The 20,016-nt window shown below is 42.5% G+C and overlaps 2 protein-coding genes and 1 long non-coding RNA gene across 5 annotated transcripts in view; 2 read left to right on the forward strand and 1 right to left on the reverse strand.

Moving 5' to 3' along the window:
- Positions 1–6,632: 6,632 nt before the first annotated feature.
- On the forward strand, positions 6,633–13,399 carry vps37a (VPS37A subunit of ESCRT-I). Its single transcript, XM_083532955.1, has 13 exons — positions 6,633–6,817; positions 6,989–7,099; positions 7,505–7,579; positions 7,664–7,781; positions 7,866–7,966; positions 8,359–8,560; positions 8,638–8,708; positions 8,999–9,126; positions 9,229–9,287; positions 9,416–9,484; positions 9,669–9,812; positions 9,918–10,009; positions 12,951–13,399. The coding sequence occupies exons 2-12, from the start codon at positions 6,990–6,992 to the stop codon at positions 9,996–9,998; spliced, it is 1,158 nt and encodes a 385-aa protein (XP_083389081.1). The 5' UTR covers positions 6,633–6,817; position 6,989; the 3' UTR covers positions 9,999–10,009; positions 12,951–13,399.
- Positions 13,400–13,489: 90 nt separating this feature from the next.
- LOC310721408 lies at positions 13,490–14,629 on the forward strand. Its single transcript, XR_014532029.1, has 2 exons — positions 13,490–13,852; positions 14,031–14,629. It is a non-coding gene; the product is annotated as an uncharacterized lncRNA (long non-coding RNA).
- The window catches only part of mtmr7b (myotubularin related protein 7b), a 9,585-nt gene continuing 3,790 nt past the window's right edge, over positions 14,222–20,016 (reverse strand). The window contains exons 7-15 of one of the 3 annotated variants that reach the window (XR_014531981.1): positions 19,910–20,016; positions 19,623–19,732; positions 19,414–19,539; positions 19,112–19,161; positions 18,276–18,476; positions 17,987–18,121; positions 17,744–17,870; positions 14,833–16,924; positions 14,222–14,597 (exon numbers count right to left, since the gene is read on the reverse strand). The exon at positions 19,910–20,016 is cut by the window's right edge and continues 26 nt beyond it. Coding sequence is in view for 2 of the 3 variants with exons in the window: in XM_083532867.1 (XP_083388993.1) it covers positions 16,619–16,924; positions 17,744–17,870; positions 17,987–18,121; positions 18,276–18,476; positions 19,112–19,161; positions 19,414–19,539; positions 19,623–19,732; positions 19,910–20,016 (1,162 nt within the window). In the remaining variant the exon portion in view is untranslated. Of the gene's footprint in view, positions 16,925–17,715; positions 17,871–17,986; positions 18,122–18,275; positions 18,477–19,111; positions 19,162–19,413; positions 19,540–19,622; positions 19,733–19,909 lie in introns of all 3 variants that reach the window. The other 2 variants (XM_083532868.1, XM_083532867.1) reach the window with 2 other exon arrangements.

A 20,016-nucleotide genomic window follows, 5' to 3' on the forward strand; every position in this document is an offset into this window, starting at 1 on the left:
CTGATGTTACATCATACATACACAATCACCAATATCCTGCTTCTCACTGTGTCTCCTGTTCCTGGGAGAAACTACAGGGGAAGTGGGAAGTGGTTAATGTAGTATACTTTGGTCTGGAAGCTCATGAGATCAAATCCCATCACTGTTGATCTGCTACTACTAAGACCCCTTGAGCAAAGGGCCACAAGCCTCATCTGCTCAGGTGTAGAAACGAGATCATTGTAATCCCCCCTGGATAATGGGGCGTCTACCGAATTCCATAAATGAGTGTGATGAGCTCTGAACCTCTACCATTCTATCAGTCATGAATGTGAGCCAGTTTACACGACAAAACTCCAATAAGCAGAAACCAACAGCAGGTCTGTGATGGTGTAGTGGTTTGTGTCGTGGTCTCTGATCCCTGATCTCACCGGTTCAACTCCAACCTCTGAATTTAGATGATTATTATGTTTAAGCACTCAGCAAGTATGAGATCCTGTGGCTCAATTGGATGAGCTTCACCTCTGGATTGAGAGGTTGCTGGTTCAAACCCCAGCCAGGTCTCCAGGATATAAACACTGCTGGTTGTGTGGAAGGTTCCAGATGGCCAAAAGGAGGCCTGGTGGAAGGTATCGGAATAACCTGGATCAGGGGGGCAATATCCGGGCAGCTGCCCCCCTGAGTCCAGAGGCAAGGCTTAAACCACTAAGCCATCAGGTCCCACACTAACACTCAGGTGGTGTAGGAACTTTGTCTTCGAATATGACGCCAAGACAAAAAAATAAATAATAATAATAATAATGAAATGTCTCCCTCTAGTGGACAACAAGAAGACTTTCACCAAAAAAATAGAAAAAACAGGCAGCGTGCACAACAAACACATCACAAGTTCAAGTGCACAAATTCCTGCAAAGACACACCCAGACTTACACACTGTCTAAATATCAACAAAGTGTGTTTATGAAATGTGTGTGGTGGAACAGGAGGATCTGCTCTGAGGATCTGGGAGATGTTCAGTAAAGAAAGATTGTCTAAGGGATTTGGAAACCTGGGTTTCCCACCATATGTGGTTCTTCCTCAAACTGTTCCCACACAATTGTACAGAACGTCTTTGGATGCGCTAGAATGAACTTTACTCTTCACTTGAACTAGGAGACCCAAACCCTGTTCCAGCATGATGATGCCCCTGTGCACAAAGCAGCTCCATGAAGATCTGGTGTACATGGGTTGTTTGGGATTGTTGGAGATTTTGGGATGAATGTGAACGCTGACTGCACCCCAGGCCTCCTCACCTTCTCACCTCCATCACTACCTGACTTTACTAACACCCTTGTGGATGAACGAATCTCCACAAAATCTAGAGGAACATCTGCCCAGAAGAATGGAGCTTTAAGAAGAAGAAATGCGGACCACGTGGAGGGGATGTTTGTAACACGCGCGCGCGCGCGCACACACACACACACACACACACACACACTGTCGGATCTCTGGTTGATTAATCATTAAAAATAATCATCAGATCACTGGATTACTGATGTAATCGATACTGTGATTAATGTGATTTATAGGAAAAGATCCTGCTACCAACATTGATTGTTTTCCCATAACAGCATATCAGAGTGTGTTTAATGAATCACAGCATCATTGTTACTCGTTTTTAAATTGTTAAAAAGCCTTAACGAGGAAATAAAACATTTTTTTACCTGATTTCATCCTTTTGCATCCTCTGTTAAAGCCCTGGGCGATGAGGAGTCGTTTTTAGAGAGAGTCGGTTCAAAAAACGAGTCGACTCGCAGATCGGAGCACTTTCTCGTAACTAAACAGTAGAAACGTTAAATATATATTATAAACTGTATTTTTATTTTATTTATTAACGTCTTTAATAAGAGGGACAGCATGTGTATCCTGTAAATACCGAAGTCTGTAAGTTTTAAGAGCTAAAACCCTGACTAGCTAACACATGCTAACTCAACACCACAAACGTCTTTTAATAAAACAACATCAACTTAATATAAACAAATAAGTATCTTATATAAATATAAATAAATAACGACACAGAAAGTTTAGAGGTTGACAGACTGGAAAACAAGAGTAATAAAACTTTATAAAACCAGTTCTTACCACACACATTCACCAAACATTAATGAGTCGTTTATGAAAGAGTCGGTTCCTGGTGGCGTCTGCTTGTGTTGATAGAAAAGAGTCGACTCGCAGATCTACAGAGTCACTTTGGTGAACAGACATTTATTTACAGAAATATTCACTTTTTAATAATCTATTTATTTATTAAATGGAAAAGAACATTTTATTTATTTAGACTTCAGATTATCACGAATTTCATACTGTATATCCATAAGTATGTGGACACCTGCCCATCACTCCTATAAGAGCTGCTTGTGCATCCAGTTCAGAAACCGTGGACATTTATACGGATTTGTTCTTCACCATGTGTCTTTAACTGGTTTCACTTCTCTAAAGGTTTTCTAAAAGATTTCAGAGTGTATCTGTGAGAACCTGTGGCCCAGCAAGGACTCTGCTGTCCTTAACACCATCTGAACCACTAACTGGTTTAATCTACTTTTTACATGAATATGTATGAAATTATTTCTAATAAATAATATATTCCTAAGATCAAATATATTCATGTGGAATTAATAGCTGTTTTTTTCATTTCACTATGACTAACAGAGGAGAAGAAATTGTACAAGCTGGACATCATGAAGAAATGTCTGAACAGTTGTTACGCTTTTTCTGTTTATACTTTTGTGTTTTCTTTCATGTAGAATTGCCACAAAAACACACTTGAGGACGGCCCTTAAATTCATCTGCTCAGGTGGATAAATGAGATCATTGTAAGTATCTGTATAATTACATAAACAAGTGTGAGACATTATAATGCATCGTTATACACATCAGCTGTTTTTCAAGACAAAACTCCAATAAGCACAGACAAAACCACTGTGATAATGGTGTAGTGGTTAGTGTCATAAATGAATAAATAAAAAAAATAAATAAATGAAATATGTCTCTCATTAGTGGACACTGCACCAAAAATAAATTGGGACAAAATGTTAATAATAATAATAATAATAATAATAATAATAATAATAATAATAATAATAATAATAATTAGAATAATAATTAGAATAATAATAATAATAAGAAGAAGAAGAAGAAGAAGAAAATTAGAATAATAATAATTAATAATAATAATAATAATAATAATTAGAATAATAATTAGAATAATAAGAAGAAGAAGAAGAAGAAGAAGAAGAAGAAAATTAGAATAATAATAATAATAATAATAATAATTAGAAGAAAAAGAAGAAGAAGAAGAATTAGAATAATAATAAAATTATAATAATAATAATAATAATAATAATAATAATTAGAATAATTAGAATAATTAGAATAATAATAATAAGAAGAAGAAGAATTAGAATAATAATAAAATTAGAATAATAATAAAATTAGAATAATAATAATAATAATAATAATAATAATAATAATTAGAATAATTAGAATATTAATAATAAGAAGAAGAATTAGAATAATAATAAAATTAGAATAATAATAAAATTAGAATAATAATAATAATAATAATAATAATAATAATAATAATAATAATTAGAATAATTAGAATATTAATAATAAGAAGAAGAATTAGAATAATAATAAAATTAGAATAATAATAAAATTAGAATAATAATAAAATGTGAATAATAATAATAATAATAATAATAATAATAATAATAATAATAATAATAATAATAATAATAACAATAATAATAATAATAAAGTGCGCTGTGATTGACTAATTGACTAATACGCCATTAAAGCAGGATCACGTGTCTCTGACCCCCGCTGCTGTTTCCACTCCTTGAACATTGTTTTTTTTCCTCCTGGTCCTCAGTTTCTTTCCAGCTCGTGTCGGTCCGCGCAACGTGTGCGCGATCCCGCGAAAGCACAGCTCGGGGTTCCCAAAGCGCGCTCCCGTGCTCCTACGTCACAGAGAGGGGTCGTGTATGGGCGGGGCTAGGGTCTCTGTGATCTTTTCACCGGACCTGATAAACAGCAGCGCACAGCGCACCTGCCTCATTATGACTCAACCCCCAGTGAGAGCGCCACCTAGAGAGACGACTGCAATCACGTGTACACAGAGAGGCAAAATCATTCTTTAATCCAATGCAGGAATTTGAACCTGGAGCATTATTAGAAATGGAGGCGCTTGAACCTGGAACATTATCAGAAATGGAGGCGCTTGAACCTGGAGCATCATCAGAAATGGATGAGGTTGAATCTGGAGCATCATCAGAAATGGACGAGGTTGAATCTGGAGCATCATCAGAAATGGACGAGGTTGAAGTGGTAGAATCATCAGAATTTAAGGAGGTTGCAGCTGGAGCATCATCAGAAATGCAGGAGATCGCAGCTGGAGCATCAGTTACATCAGGAACAACAAAACAAAAAGTTGTGAGAAACATTCCTAAAGAAATCGAGCTGATGAAACTCTTTTGGAAAAAGAAAAAGAACATTTTGGAAGGGAGACACCTCGCTAGGATGATCTTCTTCAACAAGGAGTATAGATGTTCTGAGATGATCCGGCGTCTGAGTAAGAACGACAGATTAGCCAAAGCCACAGTGAAAACCTATGTGAAGTTCTTTAACTTTACATCGAAAACTGTGGATTTCTCTCTCCGATTGTTCCTCAAAAGGTTTTGGCCGGAAGATGATATTGAGATCCAGAACCTGTTTATGAGGAGTTTTGTTCACCATTACCTGAAGTGTAACGGACAACCGAAAAGCATGAGTCTCACACTGTACAACCTGACCTGGGCCATCCTTATGCTGAATGCTGACCTTCATGGAGGCCACGAAAGAAGGAAAATGACATGTGAAGAATTTATATGGAACCTGACTAAAATGGATGGGGATAATATCAATCCTTTCTCCATTTATTTAGAGATCTTCTATAAGTCTATCAAAGAAACTCCGATATGTGCGTTCAGAGTAAAAGCCAGACATTAAAGCCCAGACGAAGACAAGCCTCCTACCACCAACACCCACATTTCCTCTGCTCTTCCACATAAAGAGGATGTGAGGGGAATAGAGCAGTGTCTGAGAAGCTCATTAGAGAAGACGATTCTTAGTTTCCGGTTACAGATTAAAGGTTACTGGTTAAATAAAGATCATTGAAATGTTACAACAGCGCCTCACGTCCATGAATGTGTGTGTCGTTGCTATGGTAGCAGTTTACACCCTTAACTTATATATATATTGTTGCATTTACCCCCCCCCCCCCCTCACTCCACCCCAGGTGTAACCTGATATAGGGGCAAATAATTTTAAGCGCATCTCATGCTGTAATGCGTTATCAGTGTTAATACACAACACAAAAAAGTGACACACTCTCGAGCGATGTGCTAAAAAAGTGATGTGTGTTCATGAAATATGGTTGTGGGAAAAGACACACCAATTAAGAGAGCTGGTCAAAGAGGAAAGGCTTACCCCCAACCCAACACCAACCACCACCCCCAACACCATCCACAACCAACCAACCCTAACAAACCCCTAACACCCCCAACCCAACACCAACCACCCCCAACCAACCCCAACACCCCCAACCCAACACCAACCAACCCCAACCAACCCTAACACCCCCAACCCAACACCAACCTACCCTAACACCCCCAACCCAACACCAACCACCCCCAACCAAACGTAACAAACCTCTAACACCCCCAACCCAACACCAACCACCCCCAACCAACCCTAACAAACCCCTAACACCCCCAACCCAACACCAACCGCCCCAAACCAACCCTAACACCCCCAACCCAACACCAACCCAACACCAACCACCCCCAACCAACCGTAACAAACCCCTAACACCCCCAACCCAACACCAACCACCCCAAACCAACCCTAACACCCCCAACCCAACACCAACCATCCACAATCAACCCTAACCCTGTGCTACAGTAATATACTTGTTTTACAGTAAAATGCGGAGATGGTCCCGCACCTGAGTATGGACCAGAGTTTAGCCAAGGCCACAGTAAAAGCCTACATGAAGTACTTTGACTTTAAATCATTGTCTGTGGATTGTGCTCTCCGGTTGTTACTAGAAAAGTTATGGCCTGAAGATAAAATGGAGATCCAAAACCTGTTTTTAATTAAATTTGTTCACCAGTATCTGAGGTGTAACGGACAGCCTTACAGCCTGAATGACACCGTGTACAACCTGAGCTGGGCCATCGTCATGCTGAACGCTGACCTTCATGGACGTCAGAAAGAAAAGAAAATGATGTGTGGAGAATTTATATTAAACCTGAAAAAGATAGATGGAGATTTGGAGTTTGGAGAAGAACCACATGAAAGGTCATGTGTCCCAATACTTTTGTCCATATAGTGTTGATATAAAAACTTGGAAACTAAAACATAAAACAATATTGTACATATAATTATTTTGAGCGTAACGATTCTTAAACTCTAAACTTCTCGGAATAAAATCACAATCAGGATGAAAGAGTCGCTGTCGGTTTTTAACTGCATTGGGACGGGGGCGGGGTTTGTTGTTTGATTGATTGGTTAACTAGCCAATCGCAGCGCAGGAGGCGGGTCTTGAGGGAGGCTATGACGCAAAACGTACGCGTCGGCGCTTGTTTGTTTTCCGGCCTGTATTTTGACGTGCGCGTCGCGCTCACCTGTGGTGATTATTATTAGAGACACGTGAGTGATGCGCTTTGACGTGCGGGGTTGACACGGACATGTCCGGAGAGGAGACGGAGACGGAGACAGGTTCATGGTCTTTCTAAGAGTTTCCACCGGATGTCAGGTGAGTTTTGGAGAAAATGCTGACTAGCTGAATGAGACAGCGATTGGTGATGCTAAGTCGCTAGCATAATTTGGCTAAGATCTCTCTCTCTCTCTCTGTGTGTGTGTGTGTGTGTGTGTGTGTGTGTGTGTGTGTGTGTGTGTGTGTGTGTGTGTGTGTGTAAGAGATCAGGATGAACTGGATTTTCCCGTTGTCGAAGGGCTCCGGAGCGATTCCGCCTCTCAACAGCTTGCAGAAACAAAGGCAGCGGCAGATCGAGTCGCTCAAAGCCGCGCATTCCACGTAAGAACCCCTGACTCGCATGTCCTCGTGCCTGGAAACCCCTAGCTTCCGTTTCCACTGCCGGATTAAAGTCTTATCGTGTGTACTGATCACTCTGTTGTCACACCTGGGCCTTGTATACACACTTCCTGACCACTGTTTTTAGGAGCTACAAAAACAGTATAAAAGAGCTACCACTCTTTTATACACACACACACACACACACACACACACACACACACACACACTTGAGACCGTATCTAAACCTTAGACCTTCTGGAACAGTATGTGTTTGAATGATGTCTAGATGACAGCGATAAATTTGACGTGGAATGCGGTTTAGATGGGACGGGAAACTCTTAATCACTGAACCGTTTGTGTGTGTGTGTGTGTGTGTGTGTTGATACAATGACCCCGGCATACCAGCATCGCTGAGATCCAGAAAGATGTCGAGTACCGGATTCCTTTCACCGTCAACAACTCGACCATCAGCGTCAACATGTGAGTAAGAAAAGTTTCCCCTCATAATCCTGACCTTGATACGACTCGGGGTGCCAAAACTTTCAACTTTTTTTTTCTACGCAGATTGCTTCCACCGCAGTTCCCTCAAGAGAAGCCCGTCGTCACGGTGTACCCTCCACTCGGTCATCACGCGGTGGACGGGAACAACGGCACCGTGGTCACCAGCCCCCTGATCACCAACGTACGTAATCTCCAGCGCACTCTCTCACGCTCACACATGACGCTTTATAAACAATCACGTCTCACTTTCTCGTCTCGGCTGCAGTTCGGGATGCACTCGGATCTCGGGAAAGTGATCCAGAGCTTGCTGGATGAGTTCTGGAAAAGTCCGCCGGTCCTGATGTCCGGAGGCCCGTCCTTCCCTTTGTGAGTATTCCCTAGAGACGCAAAATTCCAGGACTTTCCAAGACTGGAAATTTACAAAGTTGCAGGTTTGCATGTAACAACAGGGAACATAAATGTAGTTGGGGGGAAAAATAAATCTTGCAAGATAATTTAAGTAAAAACAACCCGATTGAATGTAATTTGAGTTAAATTTCCTCCTGCACATTCATCAGTCACGTGCACACAGCACGCTTCCTGCAGGGTTGCTGAGGCCACGCCCACTACAGGCACTGTGTATTCCTTAATCATGTAAAATGAGTAGTTTATAATGATGTCATACACTCTACGAGTTATGTAGGCGTTTCACAAAGACTAAATCATGGTTACTACGGTAACGTCTCATTCTCTCTTTCTAACGGTTTCCCTCCCTCCAGCATGTACAAGCCGCCGCCGTACCCTGCGCAGAACTTTCATTTCGTCCCCGCCTTCCCAAGCCAGGACCCCCAGCGCCCCGCCGTCGCCGCCCCTCTCCCACCACCCCAGGGATCCGACCCACAGCAGGTACAGAACCGTCCTCCTGTTCCATACGGGCTGATCACGGACCTCCCGCTCCCCGTCCCCATGTCCGACTCACAGGTACTGCGCTGCTCTTCACTAAGCTCCTCCCCCAAATCCCCGCCGCATCCCTAATCATGCGATCGCCTCTTTTACAGACCGGACTAAACGGATACATCTACAAGATGCCCGAAATCCCCGACTCGTTTCCGGAACTTTCTGAGATGAGGTAATGCACAGCCCTACCTGCATAAACTGGGCGGGGCCTACCGAGTGTGCTGTCATCACCTGATATGCAAATTAGACACGGGATGATGTAGCGATTCTACATCATGAAACAAACCACATTTGTCATATATGATGATCATATTATAACTTCATTTGCATATTTATTAATAATTAATGAGCTGCCCCTGCACTGTTCACTTACAAATCATAGCAGCCTTCAGAGATGTGTGTGTGTGTGTGTGTGTGTGTGTGTGTGTGTGTGTGTGTGTGTGTGTGTGTGTGTGGCTGCAGTGTGTCTCAGCTGAAGGACATGAGCGATAATGAAGATGTGCTGCTGGAGTATTTTGCATGTCTGCCTCAGCTCAAGCAGGTCTCCAGCGATAAAGAAGACCTGGTTAACACCATCGTCACAGTGGCCAGTAAGTCACATCTGCACACACTCACGTGTGTGTGCGTGCGTGGGGTTTAATTAACACACACTCTACTCACTGTGAAATGTCTGGTGGTTTGTGTGTACACAGAAAAGAATCTGCAGCTGGAGCCACAGCTGGAAGGGAAGAGACAGGAGATACTGTACAAAGTGAGCATGCGCGCGCACACACACACACACACACATGTCATATGATCTCTTGTTGTGATTTGAGCATGAGCTCACTGTGTGTGTGTGTGTGTGTGTGTGTGTGTGTGTGTGTGTGTGTGTGTGTGTAGTATGAGCAGCTGACCCAGATGAAGTCAGCGTTTCAGACCAAAATGCAGAGACAGCACGAGCTCAGTGAGGTAAACACACACACACACACACACACGACCACATACACACCCATTAGATGTTTTTTCTCTCTCACACACGTTTAATTTTTTTTATTTAGACTCTTCAGAATATAGCTTTCACAAAAATCCTTTCTTTTTTCTTCTCTTTCCTTCCTCCCCCACGTTGTCCCTTTCTCTCCTCTCTCTCGTTCAGAGCTGCAGCCTGAGTGCCCTTCAGGCGAGGTTGAAGGTCGCTGCCCATCAGGCCGAGGAGGTGTCTGAGGAGACAGCGGAGAACTTTCTGGAAGGAAAGAGCGAGATCGATGACTTTCTCACCAGCTTCATGGAGAAGCGGACGGTACGGTCTCTGTGCTGTAGATGGTGTAGATGTTTTGCTGGTGGGTTTCAGAGAGCTGAGCGATCAGGTGCCCCCTTTCTCACCCTCTGCGATTTTGGTTTGTAGCTCTGTCACAGTAGAAGAGCGAAAGAGGAGAAACTTCAGCAGTCCATCTCACTGCAGGGACACTTTCCCTCTGCTCACTAGCATCACTACTGGTGAGTAGAAATATAATCTATAAATAAATACATATGTATTATAGATGTGTGGGTGGTCAGGATGGGCTGTGAGGGGATTGCTGGTTGATTAGATTAGTTAGTTGGCTAACAGGTGGTTCTGTCAGCTTGACTGTTAGATGAATAGTTAGATGCTGAGTGGGTAGTTATGGTTGGTTTGGCGGTTAGATGGATAGTTAGATGCTGAGTGGGTAGTTATGGTTGGTTTGGCGGTTAGATGGATAGTTAGATGCTGAGTGGGTAGTTATGGTTGGTTTGGCGGTTAGATGGATAGTTAGATGCTGAGTGGGTAGTTATGGTTGGTTTGGTGGTTAGATGAATAGTTAGATGCTGAGTGGGTAGTTATGGTTGGTTTGGTGGTTAGATGAATAGATGCTGAGTGGGTAGTTATGGTTGGTTTGGCGGTTAGATGTATAGATGCTGAGTGGGTAGTTATGGTTGGTTTGGCGGTTAGATGAAAAGTTAGATGCTGAGTGGGTAGTTATGGTTGGTTTGGCGGTTAGATGAAAAGTTAGATGCTGAGTGGGTGGTTATGGTTGGTTTGGCGGTTAGATGGATAGTTAGATGCTGAGTGGGTGGTTATGGTTGGTTTGGCGGTTAGATGGATAGTTAGATGCTGAGTGGGTGGTTATGGTTGGTTTGGCGGTTAGATGGATAGTTAGATGCTGAGTGGGTGGTTATGGTTGGTTTGGCGGTTAGATGGATAGTTAGATGCTGAGTGGGTGGTTATGGTTGGTTTGGCGGTTAGATGGATAGTTAGATGCTGAGTGGGTGGTTATGGTTGGTTTGGCGGTTAGATGGATAGTTAGATGCTGATTGGGTGGTTATGGTTGGTTTGGCGGTTAGATGGATAGTTAGATGCTGATTGGGTGGTTATGGTTGGTTTGGCGGTTAGATGGATAGTTAGATGCTGAGTGGGTGGTTATGGTTGGTTTGGCGGTTAGATGGATAGTTAGATGCTGAGTGGGTGGTTATGGTTGGTTTGGCGGTTAGATGGATAGTTAGATGCTGAGTGGGTGGTTATGGTTGGTTTGGCGGTTAGATGGATAGTTAGATGCTGAGTGGGTGGTTATGGTTGGTTTGGCGGTTAGATGGATAGTTAGATGCTGAGTGGGTGGTTATGGTTGGTTTGGCGGTTAGATGGATAGTTAGATGCTGAGTGGGTAGTTATGGTTGGTTTGGCGGTTAGATGGATAGTTAGATGCTGAGTGGGTAGTTATGGTTGGTTTGGCGGTTAGATGGATAGTTAGATGCTGAGTGGGTAGTTATGGTTGGTTTGGCGGTTAGATGAATAGATGCTAAGTGGGTAGTTATGGTTGGTTTGGCGGTTAGATGAAAAGTTAGATGCTGAGTGGGTAGTTATGGTTGGTTTGGCGGTTAGATGGATAGTTAGATGCTGAGTGGGTAGTTATGGTTGGTTTGGCGGTTAGATGGATAGTTAGATGCTGAGTGGGTGGTTATGGTTGGTTTGGCGGTTAGATGGATAGTTAGATGCTGAGTGGGTGGTTATGGTTGGTTTGGCGGTTAGATGGATAGTTAGATGCTGAGTGGGTGGTTATGGTTGGTTTGGCGGTTAGATGGATAGTTAGATGCTGAGTGGGTGGTTATGGTTGGTTTGGCGGTTAGATGGATAGTTAGATGCTGAGTGGGTGGTTATGGTTGGTTTGGCGGTTAGATGGATAGTTAGATGCTGAGTGGGTGGTTATGGTTGGTTTGGCGGTTAGATGGATAGTTAGATGCTGAGTGGGTGGTTATGGTTGGTTTGGCGGTTAGATGGATAGTTAGATGCTGAGTGGGTGGTTATGGTTGGTTTGGCGGTTAGATGGATAGTTAGATGCTGAGTGGGTAGTTATGGTTGGTTTGGCGGTTAGATGTATAGATGCTGAGTGGGTAGTTATGGTTGGTTTGGCGGTTAGATGTATAGATGCTGAGTGGGTAGTTATGGTTGGTTTGGCGTTTAGATGTATAGATGCTGAGTGGGTAGTTATGGTTGGTTTGGCGGTTAGATGAAAAGTTAGATGCTGAGTGGGTAGTTATGGTTGGTTTGGCGGTTAGATGGATAGTTAGATGCTGAGTGGGTGGTTATGGTTGGTTTGGCGGTTAGATGGATAGTTAGATGCTGAGTGGGTGGTTATGGTTGGTTTGGCGGTTAGATGGATAGTTAGATGCTGAGTGGGTAGTTATGGTTGGTTTGGCGGTTAGATGGATAGTTAGATGCTGAGTGGGTGGTTATGGTTGGTTTGGCGGTTAGATGGATAGTTAGATGCTGAGTGGGTGGTTATGGTTGGTTTGGCGGTTAGATGGATAGTTAGATGCTGAGTGGGTGGTTATGGTTGGTTTGGCGGTTAGATGGATAGTTAGATGCTGAGTGGGTAGTTATGTAGGTGAGATGGTTGGCTGGTTGGTTAGAATGGTCAGTGGGTTTGGAAGGTTAGGTTAAGGAATTGCTGATTAGTCTGGTAATGAGGTTTGCGGGTGATAATTTAATGGTTATTTGGTGTTTATCACTAGTGAAATATTTGTTTAGATTAGATGTTAGTTATAATTAGTCTATTAGAAGATTAGTCATTAAATTAGCAGCAGAATAAACAATAAGGTTAAATAGTGATGGTTGGTTTTGGATACATAGTTTATTTAGATGAGTAGATTGATGGTTCGAGGGATTGGGTTCGAGGTAGTAATTATGGCTAGTCAGTAGTAGTACGTTATTGTAGTTAGATGATGATTTAGTAACTCTTTGGGTGATTAGTCAGATTGTTTGATTAGCAGGTGGGGTATTTTATTAGTTGGATTGATATAAGCTGATTAGTTGGATGGATGTTGCATTTAGTTCTGGTTAATTCTTTTATAACTAGTAATACTAACTAATACTCTAACTTTTTAAAAGTTTCACTGGTTTTGTATAACTCTTTTTTGCTCCCAGGTTTTCATACTAAAGCAGAACGCTCCGCCTCATGACACAAACACGCAGCAGCGCAGATCCAAACTCCTCCTGCAGGTGGCGGAAGCTGATTTGAGGAGCTGATGCTGAATTTAGCGCTTACAGGACCCCCAGGCGTTTGTCTGGTTTGAGACTGGGTTTGGGCGAGGCTGTAGCGGAGTTCTCTCTCTCTCTCTCTCTCTCTCTCTCGAGTTCTCATTAGTGCACACTTTAAATACTGTCTATGGGTGGCTTTGGGTTCAGATCACACTCACACTCGCACTCACACTCGACTCCAAGGAGAAAATTTTCGCCGACGCTGCCGGATTCACCACGGGGGGGGGGGGAATACTGTATTTGATAATGTTGATAAAGTCTTTATTATAATCAGACAATTGTATTATAAGTTTATTTAATTTGGTAGACTAATAAAATATTTCCACGTATCACTCTGTCACACGTGTCTGCTTTTTTTTTCTTTACGTAGTTTTGGACCAATAAGAGCGAGCTGAACGGTCACATAATTTAGTACGTGTCCTTGTACCTCTGCAAACTGGACCTATTTTGAAGATGAGGAATCCCTGCATCCGTGTTCCATCTACCAGATCTTCTGATGTCCTGGGGCACTGGAACAATTCTGGACCAGTCCATTCAGCTTTTCAAATCCATGAGAGTTCCTTGAAAAGTTCCAGAAACTGTGGGAAGAACGCATCTTTTGGTGCACTAAAATACCTTCATATCAGGATAAATCATCCTCATTGTCTTGATCACTCACAATAGAAGGTTCCATCATTCAGATCTTTCACAGTTCCTTCTAATGCTCCTTTGCAAGCTTCCTCCTCTGATAGCCATCTTGTATCTTTGCTGACTCACAACGTTCTAATTAGCATTCAGTGTGACCAAAAGTATTGGGACATTAGATTTTTCCATCCAGAAATGGTTCTTCCTCAAAATGTTATGCAGGAGCAAAATAATGTTCCTTTTGGAGCTAGGAGACCCAAACCTGTTCCAGCATGACAATGCCCCCCTGTGCACAAAGCCAGCTCCATGAAGATAGATAGGTTTGAAGATCTCCCGCTATAGAGCTCTAACTCTTGAAGATGTTTGGGATGAATGAATGCTGACTGCACCACAGGTCTCCTCACCTTCTCACCTCCATCACTAACTGACTTTACTAACACCCTTGTGGCACACAATCTAGTGGAACATCTTCCCAGAAGAGTGCAAGAGCTCAGGTGTCCACAAACTTTTGGGTGAAAGAAAAAGAAAAAAAACAAGTTATACATGAGTTTATTCAAAGGTGGTAGGGTTTTGTACATACAGTGTATCGGGGTCAAAGTTCACACAGTAGCATATTGTAGTGTGTACACACGAATATAGTGATGTGTGTATATATAAAGATTTAACTTGTCCTGCTGCATCTGGGAAAAATTCCATCTTGTGCGGTTTAATGCCAGATCTGGGAACTGGGAACTGGAAATTTATCCAATATTCTAAAGATGATCTACAGCTTTAATGCTAACGTTGAATAAACAGCTATATTTGAGTGGAAGAAAGTTCTACCAAGTCTAACCACGTTCCTCTGCATACATCCACATCGCAAAATTCCAGCAAGACTAGAAAATCTCCACAGGAATTCATAGGAATAAACTGGGAATTTCAAAAAATAAATAAATAAAAATCGCAGGTAACTTAAATGTAGTTAGAAAAAAAAATCTTGCAGGATAATTTTTGAGTTGAAACAAGCAGATAAGACTTATAAAAGAACATCATTCTTTATCTCCACAGTGTCTGTGTAAAGCTGCTCTGAGACGATGTTCACTGTTAAAAGCGCAACACAAAAACATGAATTGAACTCAATGTAATTTGAGTTGAAAATGTCTACCTGCACAGGGTTACTGAGGCCACGCCCCCTACACGCACCGTGCGTTCCTCAGTGACGTCACACGCACCGTTTCTATAATCCTGCACATCAAAAAATGCTAATTTATGTAAATTTCATAACCATTACATACATTTATGTTTAAAACGTCCGTGTGCAGAACAACGAACGATTACAACAAAATAAAAAAAAAAGTTCAAATCTGTAGTTTGCATATCAAACAAAATGTTTATGATACAGTTTATATCAATTTTCTTCACATTTCTAATTAATTGTTTTGGTTAGTTGGAATATTTCCAAAATTTACCAGATGAAGTTCCCATGGAAAGTTCCTGGAAATTTACCACCACACACACACACACACACACACACACACACACACACACACACACACACACACACACACACACACACACACACACACACACTGGAGACGATGAGTGCTGGTCCACCACACTAAGGTTGAACTGAGGTTCTTGTCAGTAAAAACGTATTCGGGTTTTGTGGAGAGAGAATTACTGAGGTAACACGACCTTCAGAACACGACCTCTGGAACACACACACACTAATATTTACGTGAGAACACACACCGTTTCATGCCGTCGAATGGAATTGTTCTTTCCTAAATAATCTTCAGCACCATGGATATGTTGGTTATTTTACCACAAAAGCCCGTTAGCGCTCAGGCTAACACGCTCCTCTGAGGTCAAATTAATCGAGATGTCCAAAGTGGCCACTTCAGGTTCTGGTTCTGGTTCTAGATTTTGTTCGTCTTTTTTTTCCTCGTAGCATCAACCTAGGAAGCACAGGCACTGTAGCGCCAAAAGTATTGGGACACCCACTTTCCACTCATATGCAGTTCTTCCTCGAAATGTTCCCACAAACTCGGAGGCACACGAGTGTTTTGGACGTAGTGAACGATTCGCGAACGATTCTTTAATGCGACTCAGGAGAACCGAGTCGTCTCAGAGAGTGATTCCAGTCGCAAAAAATAATCCGTAGGTCATGCACAGGAAACAGAATTGAGTCGTTTCCCTCTCGACTCTTCTGATCCGAGTCGTTCGTTCTTTATGTGACTCCCGTAGACGATATGCAGGAGATTAATGAAGTGAATTGAACGAAAAAAGATTCGTTCATTTTGATGGACCAGTTTCAAGGAACCGAGTCACTAAAATGATCCGATCTTCTCATCACTATCTGGATGCTGAGGCTTTTAAACCACGAGACCCAAAACTCTTCCGGCATCACAATGCACAAAGTCAGCTCCATGAAGATCTGGGTTGGAAGATGTGGAAGATCTCCAACGCTATTGAACATGAATGAATTGAAGAGAATGTGATCTACACTGACCGTATGAAACTTCTGTTCAGGTTTTTACAAACATTTGGTCATATAGTGCAGCTCGTCTGGATTTCGCTCCAAGAGGAATCGGATGAATGGTTTCCAGTAAACCATTACAGACCATTAGGAACTGGTGGACATGTCTACTGGTCTCTGATTATTACTTGCAGCAGGACGGGGGTTCAGGGAACATTGGCTGATATGTGAATGAAGCAGCAACCGGCTGAAAAGATCTGTAGGGACCAGCGATGGCTTTGATGGTTTTTGATGGTTTTGATGGTTTTAAAATCAAACCCACAGGAGGAGTTTGTGCTCGTAAATATTTACAATTGTTTTAAAATGCTGATAAATAAATTTAAATAGTTTTTGTGGCGTAATATATAATATACAGTAAGCACCAGTCTAGTTATCGGCTTTTCGACGATCCCTTTTCTCCCGTCGTTTTGTTTCAGGCGTACGCCGCCTCGTCCAGATGGCCGTCTTTTCCGTCATCGCACGAGCTGGAGGCGTGGCTGCTGAGGTCAGCGACGCCCGACTCAAGATCGCTGCAGACGGACAGCTCGTCTGCGTCGGTGGCCGTCGTCTGTGATTTCAGGGGTAATGTAAAAGAAGGGGTGTGGTTTTCTGTCCCGGGGGCGGGGCTTGTGCAGGTGTCGTGATCCTGATGGTTGCTGATCTCGTTTCTCGTGTGGTACGGACGTTCAGTCGCACCGTTCGTCTGCGGTTTTCTCGCCTGTACCAGAAGAGCGAGTCTCTACAGCAGAGGAGAGAAGAAGAGTTAGAAGAAAAGCAGTTATGATGAAACGTCATCTATATACCAGGGGTCCCCAAACTACTCCCCTCCCCTTTCCCACATTTGAAACGGCCCTCTGAACAATGCGAGAGACAAAATGTCATTTTAAATGTTTTCCTCATATCATATCTGTATCTGATAATGAAGGTTGGCTTTCAAACTGAAACGTTCCTCAGTTATCAATAAAGGTTGAGGCACCGATTGCTTAAAATAGCAGCGAAAATCCATAGTGATAGTTTTTCCGGCTTCCGCTTTCCGCTGTCATTACGAGAGCGGCCTCTAGAGGCGATGCTGCATAGAGAGTGCTATATTATATTTATTACTTATAATTTATGGTTTATATAATTAGATTTATTAATAAATATATTCATATTTATTTCATTTAACACGTTCATAAATCAGTAGGTTTTTTGTAATAAAGTTCAGTACTATTTTACATAGCTAGCTATCGTATCGATAAAATATTTCAATAGCGATGAATATGAAAAAAAAGTCATTATGATAGTAATAATGCTCTTTTAATGGGCTCTGGAGGCAAAATAAAAACCATTTAAAATCATAATAAAATCTCCACAATTATACCGGTAGTCACTTCGGCCAGTGTCATTTCCTGTCACAGACCCCATTAAAGAAAGAAAACATTATGTTGCCCTCACAGAAAAAAGTTTGGATGCCAGTGCAGAACATGACAACCTACAAGGGGGTGTGGCTAATTGTGTGTCTAAGAAGTGTGTTTCAGCGAGTGTGTATGCCTTGTCCTTCGCCGGTCTTCCAGGGTACCTCCTGGTGGGTGTTAAGCTCCTCCTCCAGCTGCTGTGACTCCTCCTTCACGGCCGTCAGCCAATCAGAGGGTGACTGGTACGAGGCCCTGCCCCTTTCCAAAGAACTGTACATGCCTTTCCAGAATCTGCAGTCACACACACACACACACACACACACACACACACAGGATATACATTATAGAACTAGTTAAACAAGCTACCTCTCTCTCTTTCTCTCTTTCCTTCCTTCTTCTGCACTCACTTGAAGCAGTAGGGTGTAGTCAGGGGTCTCAGCACACCCTGAGTCTGACCGTGGTCTGATCTATACAGAGGATTGATGAACTCGGATCTGTTCTCCCAAAGACACGGCCACACCGAGTGAGTCCTCTCCCGTAGCCTACACACACACACACACACACACACACACACACACACACACACACACACACACACACACACACACACACACACACACACACACACACACACACACGTACAGCTCAATATTCGAACGTTAGATCCGAACATTTTTCCCATGTGAGCGTTCTGACCTCAGGTCCCGACGTTCCCTCTGGCTGTTGGAGATGAAGTTTCCGTACTGGCAGGAGTGGACGTGTGTGTGCAGCTGCAGGAGGAAGCGCTCGTTAAACTCGAAGGCACAGGGGAACTGCTCCATCAGCTGCCAAACACACTCCAGGAACTGGTCCATCACAGGGGACACCTCTTTAGGGTCTCCATCCAGGTGTGCGTACCTGCAGGGGTTCCAGATGACTGGTTTATATCAGAGGAACCATGGCAACTAACAGAGGTGTGTAATGTGGTCCCATGCAGTTCCAATGAGGGAAAATATGGAATGTTTTTTTGGGTGTGTGTTGTACAGATGTTAAAGATATACAGTTCATATATTCCAGTGAACAGATGTGGTTTAATGTATAGTTAATTATGGGTAAGGATGCTGAGATGTTTCGATATACAGATGTTTACATGTAAGTATGCAGATGTTTTGATTTCAGTTTTGCAGATATTTAAATATAAGGATGAACAGATGTTTTTATGTATGGCTGTTTTCATGTGCAGAAGTTTTGATGAACAGAATTTTTAATATGCAGATGTTCTGAGGTACAGATGTTTTCATGTGCAGATGTTTAGATGAGCAGATGCGTGTGTACAGATGTTTTAAATTGCAAATATTTAAATGAGCGGATGTTTTGAGGTGCAGATTTTCAGGTGTACACAGGGTTCAATGTTTGGATGTTTCAAAATACACAGTGAATTTACAGATGTTGTGAATGCACAAATGTTTTAAATGTACAGATGTTTTAAATGTACAGATATTTTGAGGTAGATGATTACATGTACAGATGTTTTGATGTACAGATGTTCAAACCTGTGTGAGAACTTGTGTCCAAACGATAGCCAGTCTTTCTCTATCAACACCTGCAGAGACACAATCAGAAGTCCAGATGTGTTTGTTAGATTTGCACCACCTGGTGCGAGGAGCTAGAAATGACAGGCACAGAGTGGGCGGAGCTTCACTTCGATATAATTTGTTTCGTTTTAGCATAAGTGTAAAATATGAGACATTTTCTCTCTCTGTGTATAACATGTTGTGTAGTAGACCTGAGTGTGTGTGTGTGTGTGTGTGTGTGTAAAACATTGCGTATTAAACCCGAGTGTGTGTGTTAGTACCATAAATCCTTTGATGGTTCTGTAGTACGGGTCCAGGAGAACGCTGGCCACAGAGCAGGCCTGAGCCGTCCGATCCCATCCATCAGAGCAGTGCACTAACACACTCACCCCTTCCTCTGCTACAGCCTGAACACACACACACACACACACACACAATGAAATTAGGCTTACAGAGGGTCTTGTCTCCACACACACACACACACACACACCTTGGCGATGAAGACTCCGGCATCCAGCACTGCTTTAATGTGTTTGAGCCAGCCGGAATTCTCCAGACCCCACAGGAAGTCCCCCATCGATGGAGACCTGAGATCCCCGACTGCAACGTGGGTTTTATACACACACACACACACACACACACACACACACACACACACACACACACACACACATACATACACACACACAAACATCATAGTATCAACTCTATGCTATTGCAACCTATTACAGGCACTTGTGGATGATGTCACGGCACGGGAATGACATCACTACACACCATCAACAAGTTTCTGCTGGCTGCTCCTCATCACGTGGATGTTCTCGATGCCGATAAACTGCAGCCTCATGTTCATATAGTGATCCTCGTTCTCGTAGCCTTTTCCC

Source organism: Silurus aristotelis, assembly GCF_946808225.1.
Source record: "Silurus aristotelis genome assembly, chromosome: 27".
NCBI classification, from domain to species: domain Eukaryota; kingdom Metazoa; phylum Chordata; class Actinopteri; order Siluriformes; family Siluridae; genus Silurus; species Silurus aristotelis.

Coding starts and splice junctions, on each gene's coding strand:
- vps37a (XM_083532955.1), top strand. CDS start 6,990: ATGAACTGGATTTTCCCGTTGTCGAAGGGCTCCGGAGCGATTCCGCCT. Junction 7,967..8,358: donor GGAGGCCCGTCCTTCCCTTT/GTGAGTATTCCC, acceptor CCCTCCCTCCAG/CATGTACAAGCCGCCGCCGT. Junction 9,288..9,415: donor GACAGGAGATACTGTACAAA/GTGAGCATGCGC, acceptor GTGTGTGTGTAG/TATGAGCAGCTGACCCAGAT.